General features: G+C 43.1%; 2 protein-coding genes across 2 annotated transcripts in view; both read right to left on the reverse strand.

Moving 5' to 3' along the window:
• LOC121618414 (connector enhancer of kinase suppressor of ras 3-like) overlaps positions 1-14,430 on the reverse strand; it is a 46,817-nt gene extending 32,387 nt beyond the window's left edge. The window contains exon 1 of the mRNA XM_041953910.1: positions 14,248-14,430. Coding sequence (XP_041809844.1) covers positions 14,248-14,299 — 52 coding nt within the window. The 5' untranslated portion in view covers positions 14,300-14,430. The remainder of the gene's footprint in view (positions 1-14,247) is intronic.
• A 2,668-nt stretch (positions 14,431-17,098) lies between these two features.
• On the reverse strand, positions 17,099-23,457 carry LOC121618713 (glutaminyl-peptide cyclotransferase). The gene is made up of 7 exons (XM_041954276.1): positions 23,329-23,457; positions 21,202-21,348; positions 20,655-20,936; positions 19,637-19,804; positions 18,911-19,010; positions 18,431-18,547; positions 17,099-18,333 (listed from the first exon to the last, which is right to left on the reverse strand). Exons 1-7 carry the CDS (start codon positions 23,455-23,457, stop codon positions 18,152-18,154), a joined length of 1,125 nt encoding a protein of 374 aa, XP_041810210.1. The 3' UTR covers positions 17,099-18,151.
• Between the last annotated feature and the right edge of the window lie 371 nt (positions 23,458-23,828).

Here is a 23,828-nt window from a genome sequence, read left to right on the forward strand (position 1 = left end):
TCAAATTCCAATGTGGCATCAAAGATCACGTATGAAAGCATTTTCAATCCTAGAGAAAATATCTTTGAGAGCTCAAGTCATCTCTACTAAATCAAAGGGAAATTCCATCATGACTTGTTAACCATTAGCCTTTACACAAGTCAGGTCCAGTTAGCCTCATTGGATTTTTCTCATTCCTTGGCATGCTAATTCCGCAGCAAGACTTCAGAGAATTTTAAGCTTAACCCCTGACAGGCCGGCAGTCTGCAAGGGAAGCCACTTCACACTGTGAGACTTACAGGGACTGAGCACTGGCCTGAACCCACAACAGCATAAACACAAGCCAAACACAAACACTGGGCCAGTCACTTAATGCCATCAGATGAAAACAAAGACTTGGATCCAGAGCAGGCAAAGTTTCTCCTTCCTGCTCTGTTAAATAGGCATTTCCTGTCGAATAGTAAAAGACTATAGAAAGGCATCAGGGAAACCTGTGGTTCAGCTTACAATAAGGCTTGCTGAGGCTTACACTGAGTGTTTTTAGCTTGGTTGTTGTAAAGCCACACAGTATCAGTCTGGAAGAAAATGGTGGGATGAATGAATCTGCATCCGCTAATTGATGAATGAAAAGCCGATCCTCTGCACTAGGCTGTTTTTTTACTTCCATTCATTCATCGGCGAACTGTTTTCTCCCCACATATCCTATCCCTGATCCTAGAGGTCACACTTCAGAGAGTTTAAAAATCAGAGGTCACGGCAGGGTCAAAACTGATCTGCATTATCTTTGAAATGGAACAATTGTAAGTGTGTTTACGTGCATCAGAGAAAGGGACCTACCACTTCAATGGCACCAGTGATAGAGAATGGGGGTAAATGTGCACTACAGACAAAATGTATTACTCTCCCACAGAGTTCAGGGGCCCTAAGAGAGATTTGCCACAGCAATCGCTCTCTTTGGACTCACCACCAACATCTTCAGAATAAAAGGAGGGGTGTCCTTACAGTGGGGCTTATAAAACATTTATTGGGCCTCGATCAATGGCTGCTGTGGTGTGTGTATGTGTGTGAGACTATCAATTTTCATTAAAGCTGGTGTAACCAGTAAAGGAGATAGAGTGTCACGTTATTGTGAATTGAGTGAAGGGGGAGGCACAAGGGAGGACTGTGTGAATGCTTTTCAAAAGCCTGCGTAGGATGAAACACTTTGGAGTTTTATGGCTTCTGTGAACCACTTGGCAAATGTTGTCAAACCAGACCAAGTGGGCGTAACTGTGCAGCATAGGCGCAAACACACAGCACCAACGTCAAAAGCAATCGCATTGCCGAAGACAGTCATCGGCCCCTCAAAGTTCATTGTGAACGCAACTGAAATGTCAAGTTACACTAATAATACTACACATGAAATTTACAACTTGAGCTGAGACTGAGTTGTTGCTGTCTTAATGATTTTTAGAGCATTTTAGAACATTCATTAAATTGCTAGAGATGATAAATAGCAAACTAGGAAGCCTTAATAAGTTGAAGTTGATGTATTTTAATAGTAGAAAATATGGTAACTGATTAGGTAATTTATCAAGCACAGATGCCAACAAATCTGTTCATATTTGTTTAAGATGTCCTGCTTACAAACAATAAAACAGGAGTCATTCAACATTCAATCTCACTGCATTAAAAACCGTCTTAAGAATGGGCTGATAGTAACATGACAATCTGCTGCAAGCGAATTGTTTTTTGTACCAGTTTTCACCAGCGGTTGAAAAGGTCTTCCTGTTATGAGGAAGAAGATGGCATCTGAATGAAATCTGTCAAAGTTTCTGACCAATATACAAACACAGAATGGGAGGTGACTGGTAAATACCAGTCTGTGTGACACAGTATGGCACCTGGTGTTCGCTGTGGGGCCACCCACCATCTCCCATTCAGTAAACGCTGATATGTTGAACAGGTTATCAACACGAAGGTTTCAGTGGATGTATGCGTACTCGGACACACACAGGCATATTTCTGGACAGCTGGAAAAGCAAGAACCCCGGATACTCCAGTCTGGATGCAACAAGTGGACCTGGACCCTGCTGAGGCCTTTAAGCTCTGCAGCCTACTTAAAGGCTGTGTAAGCACACATTTTTGGCAACATAAACAACAGAACCCTTCCCCTTGCAAATGGTTGAGCTATTCTTGTCATTATCTTGGCATTTCCCATCAACACAGAGGCACAAAAACAGCAGATTGTGTTTACTGTGGCCAAGTGCATGATAGCTCGAGGCCCACTCTGTTTGTGTGATGAAAAAGTCATCAGAACCGCAAACAGGTTTGTACATGACAACTCGCACAAATTCGGCACTCTGTCTTAAGAAATGCTGATCGATTTTGATCCACAGTGCTTTCAATGCAGCTTTTTGCCAACTTTTCTTTCTCATGGGTTTGATTACCCATTAGCTAACAGTCTTTCACCGCCAACAGAGAGGACGAAACAAACTCATTCCTCCTCACCTCCCCCATCTTTCAACCCCTCTCTGTGCTCCCAGTGGGAGCAGTAGCCCCCCTGTTATACACACACACAAGCACAAACCAATATCCCCACTGGGGTGGCCAGTGGGAAAGCTACTGGGTGTAGAATAGCAAAGCCACTGTAACTCTGCGGTCTTTATTTGTCAGTCCAGCCTCTGAACCTGCGGGGAACGGTCAGGAATTTGACTCATTGTTCTCCTTTGAGCAGCTCCATTGTGGGAATTCACAGCGCTCTGGCACAATGGTCTCTGGCCGGACCAGGCCGTGCTGTAATTAGAAAGAACGAAAAAAAACTCCTCTCGCCGAATGCTAAGCTATCCTAATGCATGACTTCACAGTACAACAACAAAGCCTGTACACACACATTGGCCTGGCCCTTCCAATGGGAACTAGAGATAGGAGTTACACAATGGTGCTCTACATCGAGCACGGTGTGTCCTCATCTGAGAAAAGAGTAGAATGCTGGAGACGCCACAAACTGCACTGGACATAGGTTTGGACACTGATAATGAAGATCAGGTTCAGTGAGTCCTCGCAGCACTGAAAACATACAGGCTACTTTGTCTCAAGGGCAGCGTTTTCTTACTTCTATTGCTCTCTGACAGCATCACTGGCTATGACCCTGTGCGACCCATGTTTTAATCTTATCATTGCTTCCTCCAGCTAACAAAGGGTCTTTCACATCATGTACCCTAATCTTAAAAACAGACAACTACAAAAAAGCAGTGACATGTCCTGAGTGGGCTTCCTAAAGGAGAAAAAGCAGCTGAGGCTGGTCTGTCCGCAGGCAGACAAAAGCAGCTCTGTCTCTTACAGGGTGATGGACGAGGACTGATGACAGAAAGGGGGTGGGGTGTCAAAGTTCGCGGGGTTGTCGTGGTTGACGCACATCAGCCCCTGGGCTGAGTTAATCCTCACCTCCAGCAGCACACAACCTCAGTATATTGCTGGTCCCTCATCAGGGGGGGGGGGGGGGGGGGGGGGGGCGGCTAAGTTTGCATTGACTGGAGCGGGGTGAGAGGTGGTGTTTGGAGGCGTTGCAGGTCAGAGCACAAGAGGTTATGAGAGGTACTTTGGCTGTCGTATGACCTGATACATGATGACTTCCAGTCACAAGCAGATCAGAGGACGGAGGAAAAGAAGACGCTAGAGAGACACTAGAAAAAGAGACCAAACACACTGCTGCAGGCACATTACTGAGCACCTTTGCAAAACTGCATCAACCTAAACAGTTGTTGCTAAAGCTATGAGCCCGGGGGGGACTGGAAAACTGGTTGTCTGGGTCAATGAGTTTACACCTGATACATTCTTTACTTTCCTCTTGTCAGAAATTGTTCACATGCAATTTCAAAAAATGTGACCTGTGATGTGTAAAGACTATTCTCTGTAGTTTAGCTGAACATGCAGTCCTTCCACAGGGCCTTACATTGAAGATTCTCAGGTAACTTGAATAAGCCAAACAAATATAAATGCCAATAACGCAGGCTGTTGGTTTAATGACAGCTCTGCTCTATGCAGGATATTCATTATATCGTGATTCAAGTTACAACCATTAATAGTGTTTCTAGAGGTATTCAAAGCAGTATACACCAGTTATTTACTGATATTGACAGATACTTGATTTATTCACAGGTACATGGGTACTGTTCGACAACAGGTTTGTAGAGCTGCATGCACAGCTTATCATTGGTGCTTGTGTGTTTGACAGAGGCAGGGGCAGGGGTTGGAGCAATAACCTCTCAGGCCAATATAAACACCCATCACTCTCCAGCCAGTCGGCCGCCTGGCCACACTGCAGCTCGTTACCACTAGCATAAACACCCACTAAAGAAAGCAACAAAGACCTCAAAAATGTCTCAAACTCCCCCTTCTCCTCTCAGTGCTGCTCCTGCATCTACACCCACCGCAATCTTTCGTCTTTCCTGGCCCCTCCAATGTTCATATTGTTGTGGTTCCGCCTGTTGACAAGTATCCCAAGATAGTCGCAAGTCTTTGTGTCTTGAAAGTGCACAATACAATAGAGACTGTCACTCCTGGAATTTGGGAATGGTCTAGTGCTTTCCAGTTTTAATCACAATAGGTATTAGAATGCAATAACCAAAGCAATAAGGACACTGCCTCTGTGTGGCCCAAGAGTCACTTGCTGAAAATGGGATGTTGCATAACAGACGCTGTCTGTGTGTCAACAGGACTTCTAAAGCACTCACTTTGCTAGAACATATACATCATTTCATAAAGACACACTATAATTACAGACTGCCGTTCTTTGCAAAATAGACAGAGATGGAAGGAAATGGGCAAAAAGTTGTGAAACAAAAGGCAGACAGAGAAAAAGACAAGGAAAGACTCTTAAGTAGGTGAAATCCCCCATCAAACTTAACCCTGGGTTCAAAGTCATGGCCCACGAGACAAAAACAGGTCATAGAAAAAAAAAAAAACAACACAGGGAACTCAGTTTAGTGCTTCTTCCCATCACATGTATGGTGTATGATCAGGGTGGCCCTGCATGCTGATTACAGAGCAATTTACCAGGACCGTAATAGCTGCCTATGGAAACCACAATAAAGATGTACAAGGTTTGGGGGAGGAAATGTGCCCCACTCATTTAGTTTGCCATGGGAAAAGTGTGCTAGCACTCATACCGACACTGCATGTGGGCATATTTTCTTGCAGAGCCAAACTTAACTTTGCATCCCTCGTGCGATTATGTTGTATGATAATGCTTTCATACGCCTTTTATGAAACAGAGAGATATGACGGACAAAGACAAGCCTTTAATTAAACTAAAGATAGCACCATTGCCCCTGTGGCTCATACGGTTCAGCGCAGTACTCCCTCCATTCCTAATGTGAATCCCTATAAGCATCTTTGGATAAGAACCTGCTAATTGCCATAAGTCTCCCAGAAGGTAAATCCCTCCCTTGAATCTTGTTAAAAAGTAGAGAGAAAGACTCCCCAGCCAAGCCAGACAGAGGATTTACTCGATCAAGACTGACAGCAGTTCCATCTCTGACCCTGGCAGGGTGGAGGTCCGTTCCTAAGACTGGCCTGTCCACATGCACATCTGAGCCTGCTGCTGGCCTTCTACCCAGGTTAAACCCAGCAGGAGCACTTTGCTGTGACTTCCTAGTGCTACTGGTGGTCAACCCCTCTGTCACAATGACTGCCAACGAAGATCTGAAGCACTGGCTGGAGCTGTAAATAAAATTAAGGTTACTATAGTGACAGGAGCAATGGGTAGAGGTTGGAGGGATGGTGGGGGAATGGGCGTAGGAGGCTGAAGAGGAGAGGAGGAAGAGGAGAGTGTGTGTGACACACAAACCAATGATTTACAGCTGGCTTGTGTCCAGGTCAGGGGAGGAGGACAAAGGGGTCAAAAAGATTGAGAGCACCATCAGTCCATTTATCTGCTGTGTGGCGGACCAAGAATAACAACAAAAACACACAGGCCAAACAAAAGGACACATACTGTACATTCCATTCAAAACACAGATCAACAAGTCATTAACTTTCCCAGAGAATTCTCAATGACTTATTTTGTTTAATATGACAGTGAGGAGCAAATAGAACGAACACTTGTGAGACATCAGTAAGCAGCCTACAGGCTGTGGGCAGCTGATCCCGCTCCCTCTGCAGCGAGGGCTGTGGGTGGGAGAGGGTGAGTCATCTTCAATAAAAAGGTAGCAAGTGAGTGGCAGTGTGTCACCCGCAGGCCACGACAGCACATCTATGACGCAGCCATTCAGAAAACACATTCATACGGTGCTCGTGGTGCCGTGGTTACTCTACCGACTCTCTGGCATTGGTGGTTACAGATGTGCTGCTACATTTTGTTTTCATGCTGTAAACCGATGATGGCTTCATGAACACACACACACACTCACGCTAACCTCTCTCACCATAAAAACACACTCCACCCATACCAGGTGAGGTTTGTTTGCGCTCTAGCCAGCACCTGTTGTGGGTCTCCGTCACAGACGTGACAGATTAAGAAAGGGATAGTTGTGCTCCTATAAATGATAAATGTGCTGTTGACTGGAACGGATGAAACATACAAACAGATGAAAGGCAGGTGATGGGCTTTTCCCAGGTGTCTGCACCAATGGAAACAAAGGAAGGATCAACAGAATCTCCCATGATAGTTTTTTCAGGTCCAGATGATCCACCACTCCCTGCTTAAACTAATTTAAAACCCACATTCTGCTCTAACATTCTTTGTACAACCTGCTGAGTTGAGATGGAGGGAACACAGCTGTTTTGTGTGAAACTTTCTGACACTTCAAGTCAAGATGAGCTGAGATGTGAGATATGACATGAGATTTGTGAAGTTCCAGCCTCTGGCAAAAATGTACATGATTATTATTCGTTCAGTGGGTTGAGAGATGTCACAACAAATTCCAAAATGACAAAGCACGTCAGGGTGGAGCCTGTTCACGGCTGACCTGTATTGTGATGCGTTAAATGCATGTTAGACGCTTCGACTGCTGGGAGAGCATTAAGAAATGAGCAACAAACAGGTGTTTTTCTTGAAGGTGATGGGGGAAGTCCAGAGGAAGATTGACAAGTATGAATGACCTCACTGCTCTGCGATGGTGGAATTTTCTGTGGATTTGCTAGGTGCTTTCAACCATAACCAAATGAAAACAGAAGCTTGGCAGCTTTGCCCCTTTACCAGCTTTTATGGCCTTTCCATTATACAGTACCATGCATCTTTGTGTGCTGTAGACCAGCATGGAAAACCACACATAAAAATAACCACAAAGACTGAGGCTTCCCTTTAATCGTGCAGGTGTTTTTTAGTTTCCTATGTAAAAACAAACACTTTCATCCATCCATCCATTCAGGGAACATGAAGCCATGCTGATAGTGGGGCCTCAGGGTTCATCACTGCAGCATCAATACCATGCAAATACAGACTAACTGATTACAGCTGCCTTTCTATCAGCACTCTCTAATGTAAAAGTCAACAAGACAGCTGACAGACTCAGAAACACGTCACAGCAAGTGAGAAGACCTAGAAACAATAACAGCCTCCATGAATACTAATTCAATACAAACACAGTGTTATTGTGCAATTATAAACAGAGTGGATTGTAAAGTGAAAGTTAATGGAGTCTCTTAAAATTCTCTTCTCTTAAAAAGATTGTCCTTCCTATAGGCACCACAGTTTAAAACTGTGTGAACAACTAGACAGGAATTCAGTGAGTCTCTGTGGAGGACTGGGAAAATTTGGACTAGTCTGAACATGTTCTGAACAAGCTCTGATCTGGCATCTGCCCAAGTACCCGGCTAAACCAAAAGTGGGTAACAGTTCATAAAACTACATATCACTTCATAATCATAATGACATTGCACTCCATTACAGTGTAAGCTGGCGGCAGGATGAAAGAGCTTTGTGTGTGTTTGGTCAGCGAGAAGGACCATCAACTCGACTGAGTACAGCATTTTAAATCCGTTAAAAGCAACTGGTGGCCCCAAATGCAACAAAGGGCATGTGTGACCTGTTTTGACTGCTCATTCACAGAGCTGCTGGTTTGGTGCACGAAAAAAAAACCAGCAGTTGACTGCATTCCTCTCATGTTCTGTGGTTATTTGAGCATAACTGCATTAGCAGTGCTTTGATAGCAAAACCAACACAGCCATTCACTTCCTTTTTCCTTCCCTGGATCACCATTCAAGCACAGATCTGGTTTGGTAGGAATTTGATGCATTAAGACATTGGAAAAAAAACTTCAATTACATGACTATGAGAGTGAACCTTAATGTACAATCATGACATGCAATAAACCAGCGAATGCGGGAAGGCGCACAACCTTGACATCCCTGCACGAGAGGTCAGTCACCATGTGACCCGTATTTGCACTTGTACCCGCTGTGCCACCTCAGGTTGGAGCTTTGATTCCCACGGCTTAAGCATAGCACCTCACAGGCCAATGCTCTTAGGGCAGAGCAGGGCCAAATAGCTTGCAGGTCCTGCTAAGCTGAGATCATCTGTCAGATTTGCAATGCACATTTCAGATTTGAATGAAAAGCAAACTGGTCCAACCCAGGTTGGCAGGAATGCGAGGTGACACTTGGTCTCCTCTTCTGGCAGTGAAAGAAAAACCGTTGGGCATACATGCAAATGCAAACTGATTTTGGTTTACTGATAAAAATCATAAACCCTGTAAAGTGCTGCACACATGAAGGATCCTCACTGCGTACTATCCAAACACAATATCAAAGTTGAACGCACAGTCATGAAGTCTGTGGAAGACCTTTACATTTATGAAAAAAAGACTTGTTTTGTCTTTGTCTCCTCATCACAAGATAACAACAGTGACCGTAACTAATGATGATTTCTGTCCCCATGTTACAGCTCCTGAGGCTATGATGCTTTGACAGTGGGCCGTGTGAGAAACAGGCCACGGAGGGGCAGACAGAAACAAAACCATGGAAAACCCTTTCATTCACCCCTCCCCGGGGGGAATCCTCTTACAGCACTTCCCTTTAGCTCTAAAGGCCATTTTCTATGGAAAGTTAACATGGTTATCGGCCCATCAATGGAACACAATAGGTCCATTTTAAAAGCTGAATAGCTGGATGACTGGAAACTGGTAAATGATAAAGACACAAGTTTTAACTTTGGGGGATGTCAAAGGAAGAATGACTTTCAACAGAATTAAATATTTCTCTTTATTATTTACACACACGTGAGGCCACTAGGGGTGGGCAGTATACCGGTTTCCTCAACAGTGCCACATGCTACCACGACATGGATTATGCAATGCAGTCATTACTGTGATGAATGTTTTAGCATACTAAGGTTCACTGATTTTTGTACTTATATAATACACTTTGGGTTTTCTGCCAAATAAATGCTGTTAAGATGCCGAATCCTACCTCTTGTCTAACTCTGAGAATGAATCACATGTGGGGCAGGTTACTCTTTTCAAACCACATGCAGACCTATACCTCATTTTCATTCCTATTTAGAGCCAATGAACACATCCGTTTTTTTAATATTTTTTTCTTTCTTAAAAAGGTCCAGTGTGTAGGATTTAGTAGCATCTAGTGATGAATATGCAGACTGCAACCAGCTGAATACCCCTCACATCATCCTCCCCTACAACAACCGTAAAAAATGAGAAAGACTCTCTCTAAAGCCAGTGTTTGGTTTGTCCGTTCTGGGTTACTGTAAAAATATGGTGGTGCAACATGGCGGACTCCACGAAATAAGACCTGCCCCCTATGGAGATATAGAGCTCATTCTATGGTAACAAAAACACAAAACGTCTTATCTTCAGGTCTTCATACACTAATGATAACTATAACTATGAATATGATATCACATTTCTGAAAACAAATCCCCTTTAATCCTACAAACTGGACCTTTAAGCAATGTTCTCTTATATTGCTAATAAAGTGAAAAAGAAGTGGAACCATATTTTGTATGTATATAAGTATTCCTTTTTTTTGCTATACGCTGATATAATAGCATCACTGTAACAAAAAAACAAATAATGTGATTTCAAGTTTAGATCATGTTGGCCACCCCTAAAGGCCACCAGAAGGGGGACACAGATTTCCGCTGCTCTTAAAGCCCATGTTTAGATTACTTGAACACCTGTCCTCTCTGATGCATATACACACAGCCTTCAGTCCAAGAGTTGCTAAAATGGATTAATGATGCCTGTGGAGGCTATCCAAACATAGAACTCCACTTGTCCGATAGAGCTGGCACTAAAACAGAGGCAGTGGATGCCTTAATAAGGGTGAGGTGTCTGCACAGCGTCTGTTCACGCTCCAGTTTAGGAAGTCTCTGTTAAAGCCAGATGAGGATCATAGGCCTTCATTGCCCACACCTCACTATCATGTCTAAAGATAAGGCTGCTCAAGGTACTCATCAGTGGAGTCACTCAGCATGTGTGGACTCAGCCACAATGCTGTTATTTTTCCAAACACACACTTGGCCAAAGACAAAAGCACATTCAGCACATGTTTGCCACCTCGCTCTGACAAGGTAATTGCCCTCTTGGCATGTCGGTGCTATTTGTGAGGCAGCACATAGCCACACACACACACACACACACCCTTGCTACAAGTCTTACGTTTTCATCCACATGACACCAAGCGAGACTGCTGTATGACTTGGGAAGGAACACGAGTTCAACCTGCATCTGACCATTCACATCATATTCTGGTAATGAGTTATGTTCGCATTCAAAACACACATCTGCAACAGTAGCTCCCATACACAGTTCTGACCTGCTAATGGCGCCAGGTCTTGTACTGTATAGATGTGTGCTAAAAGGGGCTGTTTGGCCTGAAAGCGGTACGAGATGCAGGCCACTATATCAGCACGGCTTTAATCATGACCTCTTGCTCAAAATAAACCCATCTCTAAAATTCACATGACTAATCCATTTCCAGATTCAGGGCTTTGAAATTTGATTAGCCACTATTTAAGTATAGAAAATGCTGGAGGATATCCAGGGCGTCTGGATAAAAGCCACTCACTCAGACAGTAGTTGTGCAGGTTTGCATGTTTGGGATGCCTTGTTAAAACTTGGCAGTCTTACTCTCAGTAACTACATGGTGGACAAGTGAGGAGGAAAAAAAAGAAAAGAAAAAGAAAGCATGCTTGGTAAATGAGAAACTATTCAGCAGAGTTGGAGCTAAACATTCCCTGAACAGTGCCAGCACTTCTCAGCTGAAGCATTGCCCGTGTGGATTCAGGACTATATTTGGAAAATGTCTAGCAGCATACCACTTTTAACTTTTAACTTTGTGAACTAGGGTGTCTAAATGTTACGGGTTATACGCACTTCTTCAAATTAAACCATAATTGAATTTTGAAAGTGTCACAACAAACCCAAAACTGAATTCATTTACTGATTAAAAAATATTGTGCTGTGACATCTGTACTCTCATTAGAAGTGCATTACTTCCCCAGGGTAATTAGTACCACACGTGACATATGGGATACCAATCACACGACACCGCAGGTCCAGCTGGAAGATCAAGAGCTTGTGGTGAAGGAAATGTGCTTCAGGGCATCTTCAGTGCCCAAACAAAAAACAACAGTGTTTAAATTGAAAGAAGCAAATGTCCTTTCACTGCCAATAAACATCCACCCTCCACTGCTTGATCTCCTTGAACAATGCAAGGGATTAACAACAGCCTCAATACACAAAAGCAGTCCCTGTCCTACGGTGGAAAACAACCTGAGGCGAATGGGAGCGATGTTCCTCACACAATGCATTCTGGGAGTTTAATTTTACTTCTGTCACAGGAGTGCAACATCTCTGGAAACACCCGTGTTTGCCATTGGTGTGACCAGGTCAGCATGAGGCCAAGACCCTGAACTGGACGTGGGTTTTCATTCGGTTTGCTGCTGCTTGCCTTTGGTATGAAAGGATTACACAAGTTGTTCCTCAGTCAAACAACAGCAGTGGTTACATGCTATGTTTTGGCTCAGTACTGTACAGCGGTCACTCAGAACAACACAGGAGCTTTTCTTTTCCACAGAAACAGTTGGCGACTTCTGCCCCTCGCTTAGCCACATACTTTACTGCTCTTGGACATTAGGGTGTTAAACATGAGAGTGGAGTAAGAGCTGCTACTTTGACTTGTCAAAGCTTACAGAATAAAAAAAAAAACCCTTTTCAGGACAGGTCATATTAATTTTATGTTAAATTGCATGAGCAATTTAACATATTTTTTTTTTCTCCCCTCAAGATATTAGTCTTGAACACATCCAGTAAGACTTGACTGGCCCAGCAGCCAGAAGTCAGACCAAAAGGTGATCTGTAGAATGGGTTAAAAGATGAAAACAAGTGGGGCTGTGTTTTGAATTTGGGTTGTTTAGCGTGTTTTGTTTTGTGGCTCTGACTGCTTAAAGGCGGATCCGATTTCTTGCAAATTGTAGTCTACACCCACTGACAACGCCTCTAACCAAAGCAAATGGCCATTTAGCCTTGCTAGACCACAGCGAGGAAAGTTCAATTTCGGGGGTGACTTAACACAGCTGCATCATCTGCTTTGCTGAATTTTGAGTGTAAGGACAACACAGGAGCAACCACTTCTGTTTACTGAAATCGATCACAACCATGCAGAATGTCCTGACATTAACCTGTCACTTGGTATGAAGGGTCAGATGTAAGTTGATGCTGATGTGGTTTTGCATGTGGAAGGGATACGCAAAATATTCCCATGAATGGTGTGCTGTCATTTCAGTTCGTTCATGTTTGTAGGGCTCTGCAAATCCACTGGTTAAGACCTACAGAGACAACCGCTGAGTCAGATTTGCAGGAGACTGACAGCAGTGGGGCCTGTGTAGACAACTAATCCTCCAGCCATGCGTGCCCTGGCCGGGCTCTTTTCACTGGACACACTGAAACTAACCCCTCCACAATCCCCTTTGGCTCCTAACTATGGACGAGCACTGGCAGCCATGCCTCAATCAGCAGTTACAGCGCTGCAACACTGCCACAGCTCCGACTACTGACAAAAAGAGCTTGCCCTGTGATACAAATTACGAGATTAAAAAGCAAGTCACGTATGATTTGTTGTGGGATGCCTCCAAATGTCCTTAACAGTTTAGTCCCACCACTGGCCATATAAACAGCCCATTACTCCTTTTGCTGTGTAATATATACACCCTTCACTTTTTTATGTGTTTGGAATGATAGCACTCTACTTCCGTCCATAGTTCGCATACCATTTGGTGTCCCTCACCAGACATTCCTATGCTGTGACTGAGCTCAGGTGAAAGCATACTTATGTCATTACCCACAGCAAGGAGTCCTCTCAGTGTCTGAAACAGGTATGGTTTTGTGTCAGTGTCAGATCAAAAAAAAAGCACTAAAGCAGAGGTCTGACCAGGGTGGAAAACTGTGTTAAAATGTGAACATCTACCAGCCACTGACAAACGCACAATCACATACAGCCACTCAGCAGTAAATCATCACATTGTGTCTGAAATCTACCCGCCACTTTGATGATATACCAGCATTTAGCTGGTGGCTGGGGCTCAATTCCCACCGGGGTCCAACTGCAAAATGACTGATGGACTTGCAGTCATTTAGACCTCCTCAGAGGGAGCAGGCTTGCCCCATCAGGGCAGTGATTTCAAAACTGGGGTCATCATTAAAATGAGCACCGGTCACACATCACTATTCCTGAATTAAAAACAGTGACTACAGTGAGTGAGTGCTGACTGTCATTCCTCACTGGTTGAGTTACACAGCAAAGCCTGTTTTGGATTGGAGACCCTGGGGTGCAACTCTCTGTCTGTGGTCAGTGCTAGCAGCTGCTGACCTCGGGATTTCTGACACAGAAACGTTTGAAAACCAGCGTATTTTGGACCGAATTAGCCATTTTCTCTACCTGCGGTATCGTGTGGCGGTCAGGCAGCGCCCATCACTCAGGAAAGTAACACACAACAACAGTTTAAACGTTGACAACGAGCAGCAGTTTAGCGTCTGTATCAAAAGACGGACAACACAGCTAAGCTAACAATCAGTGCTTAACTTGCTAACATCTGTAAGTGAGAGTAAAAGAAAATGCGGTCCCATTGTTAAACGCTGCGGTGGAGGTATGATGACACACAGGGGCAGTTTCGTAGAAACTAGCTTGAGATAAGCGAGGAGCGACTCAAGAGTTGAGACAGAAAAGCTTTAGAAGAGCAGCAATGTCGTTAAGGGGTTATTGTTTATGTAAAAATATACATAAATTAACGCTACCATCGAAAAACAGAGCGCTCGACACTTAACTTACCTTTCATCCAGTCGACAACTTGCTTCGGCGTCCACTTCGTTATCGGCTCCATGGCGTCTTTAACACAAACACCAGGGACAGAAATGTGCCAAAGCTCGGCGACGCTGCGCTATAATTGAAATAAAAAATGTTTCTCTGTCACATTCTTCGCAACAGGTCGGTGCTGTTCGTCCGCTCGTGACCGCCGACTAAACAACTCTGGGCACGTTGTTAAAGAGGCTGGACTAAAATCTCCCATCAGATCCCCATCGGCCGGCCTGGGAACGGTGCTGCATTCAGGGCTGTCGGAAATAATACGGAAATCACCCAACTCTGGCGCGAAATAACGACCAGACATGCCCATTGATAATTTGCTTTTCTCAGACAGAGATAACCTGCAGTAAAAGTAAAGCTTCTGTTATTTTTATTTAATCACATTTCTGTTTGAATCGTTTATAAGGATATTTTCTCAAATGTGAATGCTTGTAGAAAATAATCTAGGATATACCGTGACGTATCTCTCCCTTTTCCCTAAGAGGAGTCTTTTTCCATTGTTTTTGTAACAGCAAAATTTCTGATATCTTGAACACCAAATTGTCTGTGGGTAAAGTGGGATTTACCACTTTGGAACATCTAAGACGGAGTTTGCGGAGAGTACGGGAATGCAACGTATGTGTTCACCGCCCTTATTTAAAACTGGAGGCGTGTTCATATCAAACAGTGTGCTGCACATCTATATTTTGATGCGATGACACACAGATTGTACTGTAAATCTGTCAGAATGATTTAAATCGCGGGCCACAGTTAAATATTTGCGCATAATTTTGTACAATTACATTAAACATGTCTATATTCATGGATCATAATACATCGATCCCTTATTGACATGAAACTAAGGCATTAGTGTGATGTTAGCCGAATTTGCACATCACCATATTTGTAGTCACCAAAATATAATATAATGTAAGAAAAACATGAGAAACTGGACGAACTCCACTCATCTGAATGTGACTCACTGCTGCTCTCTGTTGGTCACTTGCTGCATTGGAAGTCATAGAATAGGCTGCTGACAGTCCCCCCCACACATGCTAATATTAATGCTTCACATTGTATGTAATATCAGTAGCTAATTTAGAAACCATCCCCAATGCAATAATATAATAACAATAACCAATTAATAACAATAATCAGACTTTAGGCTATAAAGGAGTCAGACGGCTGTCCAGGCTACAGAGAACAATCAATTCACCGCCCCTGGAGAAACCCAGTTAGAAAGGTAGTATTGACTTCATTTTTTAATCACTGAAAATTCTGAACAGTGAGATGACTTTGTTTGGATGCTAAAAATGAGTGTTTATATGTTTAGATTTCAAAGAAAACCAATAAAAACATTTTGGATTGTGATTTTCTCCTGACAGTGGCAATATGGGACCATAAAGAATTCATACATTTGACCAACCATCATCTGATTTCCTTGCACTTGGCTGATATAGTAACAGAAGTAATATGTAACATGATGTGGGCCAGCATTGGTTTATTGCGCAGCAAAAGCTGGCTTCAACACTGAAGATTAGAAAGCAGAAAAAGCAAATCAGAAGTATTAGAGAATATCAACTTGAAAAAGGACCCTCTTCAGTTGAGAAAGTTGAGATTGCTTTAAATTAATAGCTGTTATACACATTCAAAGAGTATGTAATAGCTATATGCCTTCACTAAGAGAGTTTTTCAAGTAGTTTTACTGTTACACTTTATAACATTTAAGTGACCTCTCGAGACTTATTGTTTTCGAACAATCTGAAGCACACATTGCATGAGAGAGCCACAGCCCTTCCCATCACTCTATTCATTACTGTACAGCTGGAAGCTGTTGTTCACTCTGCACTGTAATCAGCCGCAGATTAAAGCTCGACTGTTATTAAACCTGGGCATGCATCAATTTGCTGTCAGGCAAAAAAAATTACTGGAAGCCCCAACAGAGTGCTATACAACAATTTGTTCTGCTTCTCCTCTTTTCCTTGTTCCAACATGCTGGTCGCCTCGCTGGTTGGACTTAACCGAGACATATGGTCCTTTCTTCAGATTAAAGTTAATTAAAGATAGTTTCTTCATTATATCTGAATCAAGTCATTGTGGTGATGACTGACAGGTAGAACGCCTGAGGCAAGCTTTCACAACTTAATGCCAAGATGACAGGAACAAGAACGACAGAAGGGAGGATGACAGTATTAGAGAAAAAAGAAGGTATATCTATAAAGAGCAGCAGCACGTCACTTCAGTTTTACTACTGTTTAGAAGCCAGAGAAAGCTTTAAAACACACACACGTCTTAACTTTCTGGACTTTGGGAGGAAGCTATACAGCACATTGCAGCTTTAGGTGACTAATGGCCCTTGAAGCACTTTTAATCTCCTATAAGAAAAGATATACAGTATGTTGGTTTACATTGTTGCCAGGCATCACAAACATTTCTGACAGCAGCCAACGGGAGGGTAAGAGTCACGTTCAGTTCTCATGGGAGCGGGCTGGATTGACGGGGATTTGGGTGCTTTGGAATTCAGGGGAGGTCCTCCCTGATAGGATTAAGTGAATCATGTTGAGGTGAGGCACTGGGATGGAAGGTGTTTGGTCTGTTGAGGAGGAGAGGGCCCAAGCTTTAAAACTGAGGGAGGAAGAAAGACCTGAGCACCAGGTGCAAAAGTGGGAGAACGGCATTGACTATTCTTGCTGTTTTAGGGTTAGAATTACAGAGAAAGTTAACACTTCTTCATACAAAAGGTAACCTCCGATAATCACAGAGACCAACTTTTTTATCCACAGTAAAACAAAGACTTGTAAAGATAAGCAAACTCTGCATGATCTCCCTTGTATTCTGAATCAACATTTATTTCAGTCTCAAAACACAGGAAGTCCAGGATTGGCACTGTATATTATTCTGGGATCTACATTAAAATTGGTCTAATAATGTCATATAAACAAAGGCAGGCACATGAAACATCAGCACAGGAAGTTATCCACTTCACTATCTAAGATGACAGGATATGAGGGGCTAAAGATGCTGTTTTAATACAAATAAACCCACTTCCTGCCGCTGACGGGTTTATCTACAAACACTGAACAGATTTACTGTACGGGAGAGGAAATGTCACTGTAGCTAAAACACACGGTGTGACACCTTCTCACGTGTGTTATGTGGGTGGCCATATAGTATATATTTATCACACAACATAACATCAAGGATTCTGGATACTACATGAGAAAAATGTAAGAACTCAGAGGCTACAGCTGCCGGCAGAGCAACTCATAATGAAATTATCACCAACTTTGGACTTATGATGCATTCATATAGTTCAGTGATGCCAGGGAAAATTGTAGATTTTATTTATCTTTTTTTTTTCCTCTGCACTGGTTTGCTCTTTTCCCTCCTCTTAGATCCTCAACATTAGCATTGACACTTAGATGCCGCTTCAGAGTGTAAAGGAGGGGTTTATATTGATATAAAGAGAGCAGTGTTGTAAAAAACACAGGAGATCCTGTGTGTTGATCTTGTTGCTAGGGATTTTGGCCTTGAAGGGAAGATGAAGCTTCAGTGTCTTGAAGTCTCTTATGAGCCCATTTGGGAAGAAAATACATTTCACATACACTTAGATAAGCCCAAATATGTTTAGATAAAGACTTAAAAAAAAAGAAAAAGTACTTGTCCAAAGCAGATGACATCACGCATTTTTCCTGCAGTTGGCACCCATCCGATGTGCAGAGTTTAGTCTCAGCCTCATGTCTCGAATATAAGGTGAAGGAACACATGCCATTGTTGTTTGGACAACATTACGTACAGAATATTCTTTCAGTCTTTACAGTAACAGCCGGAGGTCTTTACTACAGTGAAATTTCAAATGAAAGCAGGCTGTCGGATGGTATGCTGGGGGCTTTTATGGGGCATTCGGTTGGCTTGTAGGGACGGTGGGTCTGGCGTTGAGGTACTCCAGAACAAACACCTGCAGGATCTTGTTGAGGTTCTGAATGGTGGAGCGATCCAGGTTCTGCTCGTTGTCATCGAACGTGTGCCACACGGAAGGGAAGGGGGAGGGGATAAGGTGGAGGATACGCACACCTGACGGGGAGGCACAGGATGACGATCACCCAACCGAACTACACAATATGGGTACTGTAATCATATTGGTGGCAGCTGTGTAACTTGGTGTGCATACCTCTGTTCAGGAATGGTATATGATCATCTTGTATGTGGCCAACAGGTCGATCGGGCCAGAAATATTGCACGTCGGTAGGATGATCCACGAGCTCATTCATGGAGTGTAAACGCTTTTCTGAGGATATACCAGGGAGGACAAAGAGTAAAAAAGTGAACCTGTTAGCTGAGTTTAGAGAAAAAAAAATACCCTTTGGTGTTTTTTTTATTTACATTTGAATAAATCAAGAATGAGCTGATTAGCAGTTGAAGCTAAAAACATAAACTCCACAGCACAGTCGTGACAAAGGTAAAGAGAAGTAAAAGATACAGTGAGGCAAACATGCAGTCATGTGACGTCAGCACAGTTGCTACATGGCCTCCATGTGATTCGAGTGTCTGGACTATGACTAATGTATTAATGACTCGTGGTGTTTGTGGCACACCTTCACCAAAGTAAACAGACCTATGTATTGTTTACAATAAAACATTTGATACTCACCAATGTTCTGCAGTCTGGAGAGCCAGTGCACTGTGCTGGGGAACTGGTTGCCGAAGCATGGACTGGGAGCCCCGATCAGGTCCAACAACACAAAAAGATCCTGAAGGAGAAAAAACAGAGGATGACACACATCCAGAGGAAAAGTCTCTTACTAGAAGCCCATTCCCCCATTAATCACACCTCAGAGCCCCGGCTTTGAGTGTGGCGCAGTGGTGCAACACACTGACATCAATGCTGTCTCTGCAAGACTCACAAAACACACTGTCTGTTGTCTAAGTGCACACACTGCACACACACACACACACACACAAGGTTCTTTAAGATATCGCCGGCTTTATCTCTGTCAGTCCACACAGGAATGTCTACATCTCTTGATAAACAGTTGTGTTATCTCTCCACAGCTAGGAAACAGAAACATACACCAATTAATGTGACGTCTTGTTATCACAGACTGTATAATAAATTATGTTTGATATCAAGACACCCAGGCCTCCCAAATGATAAAATGTGTGGCTTTGAGATCTGTTCAAAATACAAAACTATTTAAGACATATACCTCCCTTGCTACGGTGCCTGTGTGGGCTGTGTGTGTAAGAGGAGACAGGGCTAAGAAGACTGTACTGACATTGATGTGGGCTAACAAAGGGATGATCTTGAGTGTGATTAAGCGATAATGCTAATCTCAGCTGGTTTGGAAGGAGAAAAGTGAGCAGAACTGTGATGTACTATGCCATGTAGCTGGTTGGTGTCTGTGGCTCCATCTGGGTGCGAGGTGGCCTCCATCTTCCGGGCCAGGTGGCGAGAGCCATACAGGGAGTCTGTGGAGGTCCACTGGAAAAAAGCCTCCTCTCCATCAAAGAAGAGCAACTGCAGGGTCAGGTTGGAATCGGAAATCTGCATTTGAGGTAAAAAGAAGACAGTCATGTGCCACACCAGTTTGGATCCCCAGAGTTTTGCTGCCCCCTAGTGGTTTTGAGCAGTGACAGAAACTGCTTGAGGTTTTCTTAGGTTGTTTTTATGTGAATTTTCAAAACATTTTTTCTAAAAATAAAGTTTCCGTAGTGGTAAGTTTTCAACTGCTTCCATGTCATTTATCGGTTATTGATTTTGTGTCCGCCTCCATGGCAGCTAATGTATTTGTATTCAATGTGATTCCTATTCCCACAGTGACCTTTGTGACAGACAGCTGAGTCTGATAAACATGTCCCTTGGCTGATCTCTCCATGTCACAGGCCCTGTCACTGTCCGCCCAATAGACAGGGGTGTGAGCTCAACTGTGAAACGGGAAAAGGGCAGAGGAGCGAGCTGCATGAATACTAAGTGTTTTCCACTTCACTTGTTTGTGCAACAATTAAACATTGTTGGTAGCAAATGTGTGTCAATTCCTGTAAGAACAGAACCAATAATTATAGGTTTGTGCTTAAAATGTTGCTAATGACGCTGTGTTTGAGGAGACGCTTGTTCATGCATGAAGGTTCATGGGTGTCTCTGAATTAGACCTGATATGAAAAAAACATTTATACTTCTTCAAAATTTTGCAGTTTTCTTATTGCCAACAAATGAATGAAAAGATGAAGGGATCAAAGCAACAATGAATTGATCTGACGAACAAGAGTGTTCTGTGTAGCTGAAACCTGATTTAGAATATCCATCTGTGCCATGGACCTCCATTGATGTCCAAGTTTTGCTAAAAACATATAAATCCTTCATTACCACGAACATGGGCAATGTAGTAGTAGTGTACCTTCTGAGCTTTCAGCTCTTCATTCAGTGCTCGTGCCAGCTCCAACATCATGGCACAAGGAACGGCAGAATCAGTGGCGCCTTGGAACTCCATCCCGTGCCATTGTGGTGGGTAGTACTTAGAGTCGTAGTGACACGCCAGGACCAGGCGGCGCTTGGCTGATGGGTTGAGGGTGGCAATTAGGTTAGTAAAGGGCAGGGGGCCATAGGGCGTTTGTGACACAAACTTATCCTCCGTCACTTCCCAGCCTGCTCCAAGGGATGCAAGGGTTGTTTTGATATGCTGTGAACACACACGAAGGTTACTTAGTTGGTAATGAGCGTGCAGTATGTCAACTTAGTGCCTCACGAATGTCAACTTATCATCTCACAAATTCGTTTTTTAGTGAGGTAAAAGGACAGTTTTCTTCACATTTATTGCAAAATAGGTGTGCATCATGACATGCTTCACTTGTGGCGGCAGGGGGAGTTATATGTTTGTCTCTGCAAGTGTTTGTGTTTTTGAAAAGTGCTCCAGCCGTGACACATTATCTTGTAAATAAACTTACCTCCTGCACAGCCTGGCTGCCCGCGGAGCCTGGATACCTGGTGACCAGCAGCGGCCTCAGATCCCTCAGCCACATCTGCTCCAGGTCGGTGTGAGCCAGCGCGGTAAGGACCTCACCTTGTGTTAGAGTCAGTGCTCTGTGATGGAGCTGAGCAGGAGCAGAGGAGACAAACACAACGGGTGAGAAATAACCCTGGGTTCAGTTCATGTTTAAGAAGGAGATCTGTGTGCTCAGAAAGACCGTTGCAAGGTTATCATGTGAAAACATCAGTACTGTGGTGTGCTGTTAATCACCGCAGTGTTGCGCACAGAATAAGGAACACACAGAATGCTATCCAGCGATGTTCTCCTATATTCAGCACAGATTCAGTTTTGTGGTATAAGAGCAGGGAAGTGTCCCCATAGTGCATTTAAATTGAGCAATAATGTGGCGACACATATGCAGAACCACTGATTTTAGTGTGTCACAACATTCTTGTAGATTACTGGATCCACTCATCAGGCCTGCCAACAGTGGATTGTTTTTATTTAAATTTTAAATTTGCTGGGAGCATTTGAGGACAAACGCCATAAAAAGCCAAAAAAAATTTACAGTACATTAACATTGACATCAAACAAGCAACATTGTGTTTTAAATGAGCTGTGAAGTTAACTCTGACTACTCTGTAGAGGGAGACATGCAAGAGCCACTTAGACTGGTGTGAACAGACATTGATTGAATGGCTTAAAAAACACACAAGGGCTGCTTTAGGAAAGGGGTCTATTGAATAAAGAGGCAGTAATGTGAAGGGTGCTCGTCAACATGCTGCTACCCTCTCTTGCTCTGGGAAATAAACACGTTCGTAAAAGAGGAGATCACCCACTTTGTGCAATTTAACGATAATATGGATTCGGACCGAGCTGTAAGGGTCCATTCAATGCGTGCTAAATTACAGTCATGGGTTAAAAAAAAACATATTGATCCGCTGATCCCATGGCTCTCTTTCCTTTGGTCTCAAAGTTCACCTGCTGAGAGCCACGGTTGTCGTGGTAACAAACCCGAAAGGAAGGACAGTGAGCAGGAGGGAAAGAGCTGATGGTGGGTATCAGAGCAGAGTCAAAGCCTGTTTGTATGATTTACACTGCTCCAGCCTCCTCAATTGTAGGCCCTCAGGGTAGTCCTTAATTGTCAATGTGATAATAATTAAAAGCATTTTGGGGTCTGTCTGAAGACTTAACTGTAATATGCTAATTTGGTTTCATTTTACTGTCTCAGACAATAGAGGAGGCCACATTCCTAAACTCTGTTCATTACAATTTAAGCATAAACATTCACTTACAAAATCTGCTCATAGTTTGAGTCTGGCCATACTGACTACAGCATAATGTGGACTCAAACATGAGTCCTGTAATTACAGAGAGGCAAGCAGTGCAAAAAGTATAATTATGTGGTCATGCAGACTGAACATTGTCATCCAAAGAGCTTGGGCGCACTGGGCTCAGAAAGGGTTAAAATGGGGTCCACTTAAGGTCTATAAATACCAAGACCTGCAATTGGAGGATCAATGACGATGACTGTGCTGCCATAGCAACTAGGCAAAGGGGCTAGGAGAAGAAGAAGACAAATGAGGAAGATGAATGGCCAGGCATGCCCAGGTGCATCTCAGGAGAATTACACCACTGTGCCAGCAAACAGGGCAGAGGCTTGTTGGAATATCATGAATAAATATATACATTATGCATATGAAAACATGAATTTGGGTACTTTATTTTTCTATTAATGAATACTTTAAGTACATTTCCATCGTAAAAGGCATGCACGCATATAGACACAAAATAAACAGAACTGAACTGAATTCTTTTTCATGCAATTCAAATAATTTTCTAAAAAAAAAACAATTCTAGATATTATTTTCAGATGTTTTAAACTATTTTTTAAAAAGTAAATGAGATATCTGGAGCCCAAGAATATTTGCAAGCGTACATGTGTACCTCAAAAGTAGGACAATAAAATTGTAAAAACACTGCATGTGGCAAGTTTTTAAAAAATGGTTCCACTTCTGCAGACGGTTTAAATAGGATACAATTATGACTGTCTGGCAAAATGTGAAGACAACAAAATGTGAACAGGTCCTCTTAATAGATTTACCTTTTCTTGCGTCCAGTGTATTCCTCTGGCGCAGTGGATGAATGTCACCCAGACGGCCACAGTATAAAATAAACGAGTTGTGGAGGGACTATTTCGCTCAGCCATCGTTGTTGACGCTCCTCTCCACATTCCTGTCTATCCTCTGTGAAAGCTTACAGATCATGTGAAAGGCAGGAGGGAGGACCGAGGCTCTCTAAACCACAGCGCGTCACTACACCACTGTGTGTGTGTGTGTGTGTGCTCCGTCCACTTTTGGGAACCACATGGGTGTTTGTCATACAGTGACCCCATGTCTTCCTTTGACCCAGTTTGCCCACAGGTCATAGTCTAAGTGGATCCATTAGGTCTTCTGAGTAGGCTACTGGTCAACGTTTCAATAGCTTAATTTTTGTACTTATAGTACAAAGTACTTATATGAGAACTCGTGCTTTGCTTTGCATACAAGAGCTTTTTTTTTCTTTTTAAAAATTTCTAAGAATAAATCATAGTTTTAAATATTT

The sequence above is a fragment of the Chelmon rostratus genome, chromosome 15 (assembly GCF_017976325.1).
Source record: "Chelmon rostratus isolate fCheRos1 chromosome 15, fCheRos1.pri, whole genome shotgun sequence".
NCBI lineage: Eukaryota > Metazoa > Chordata > Actinopteri > Chaetodontiformes > Chaetodontidae > Chelmon > Chelmon rostratus.

Excerpts from the sequence above, each read along its gene's own strand:
- LOC121618713 (XM_041954276.1), bottom strand. The coding sequence starts at position 23,457 with ATGTGGAGAGGAGCGTCAACAACGATGGCTGAGCGAAATAGTCCCTCC. Across the intron at positions 20,937-21,201 it reads GCAGCCAGGCTGTGCAGGAG|CATATCAAAACAACCCTTGC; the intron begins GTAAGTTTATTT and ends GTGTGTTCACAG. Across the intron at positions 19,011-19,636 it reads CCAACCAGCTACATGGCATA|GATCTTTTTGTGTTGTTGGA; the intron begins GTACATCACAGT and ends TTTCTCCTTCAG.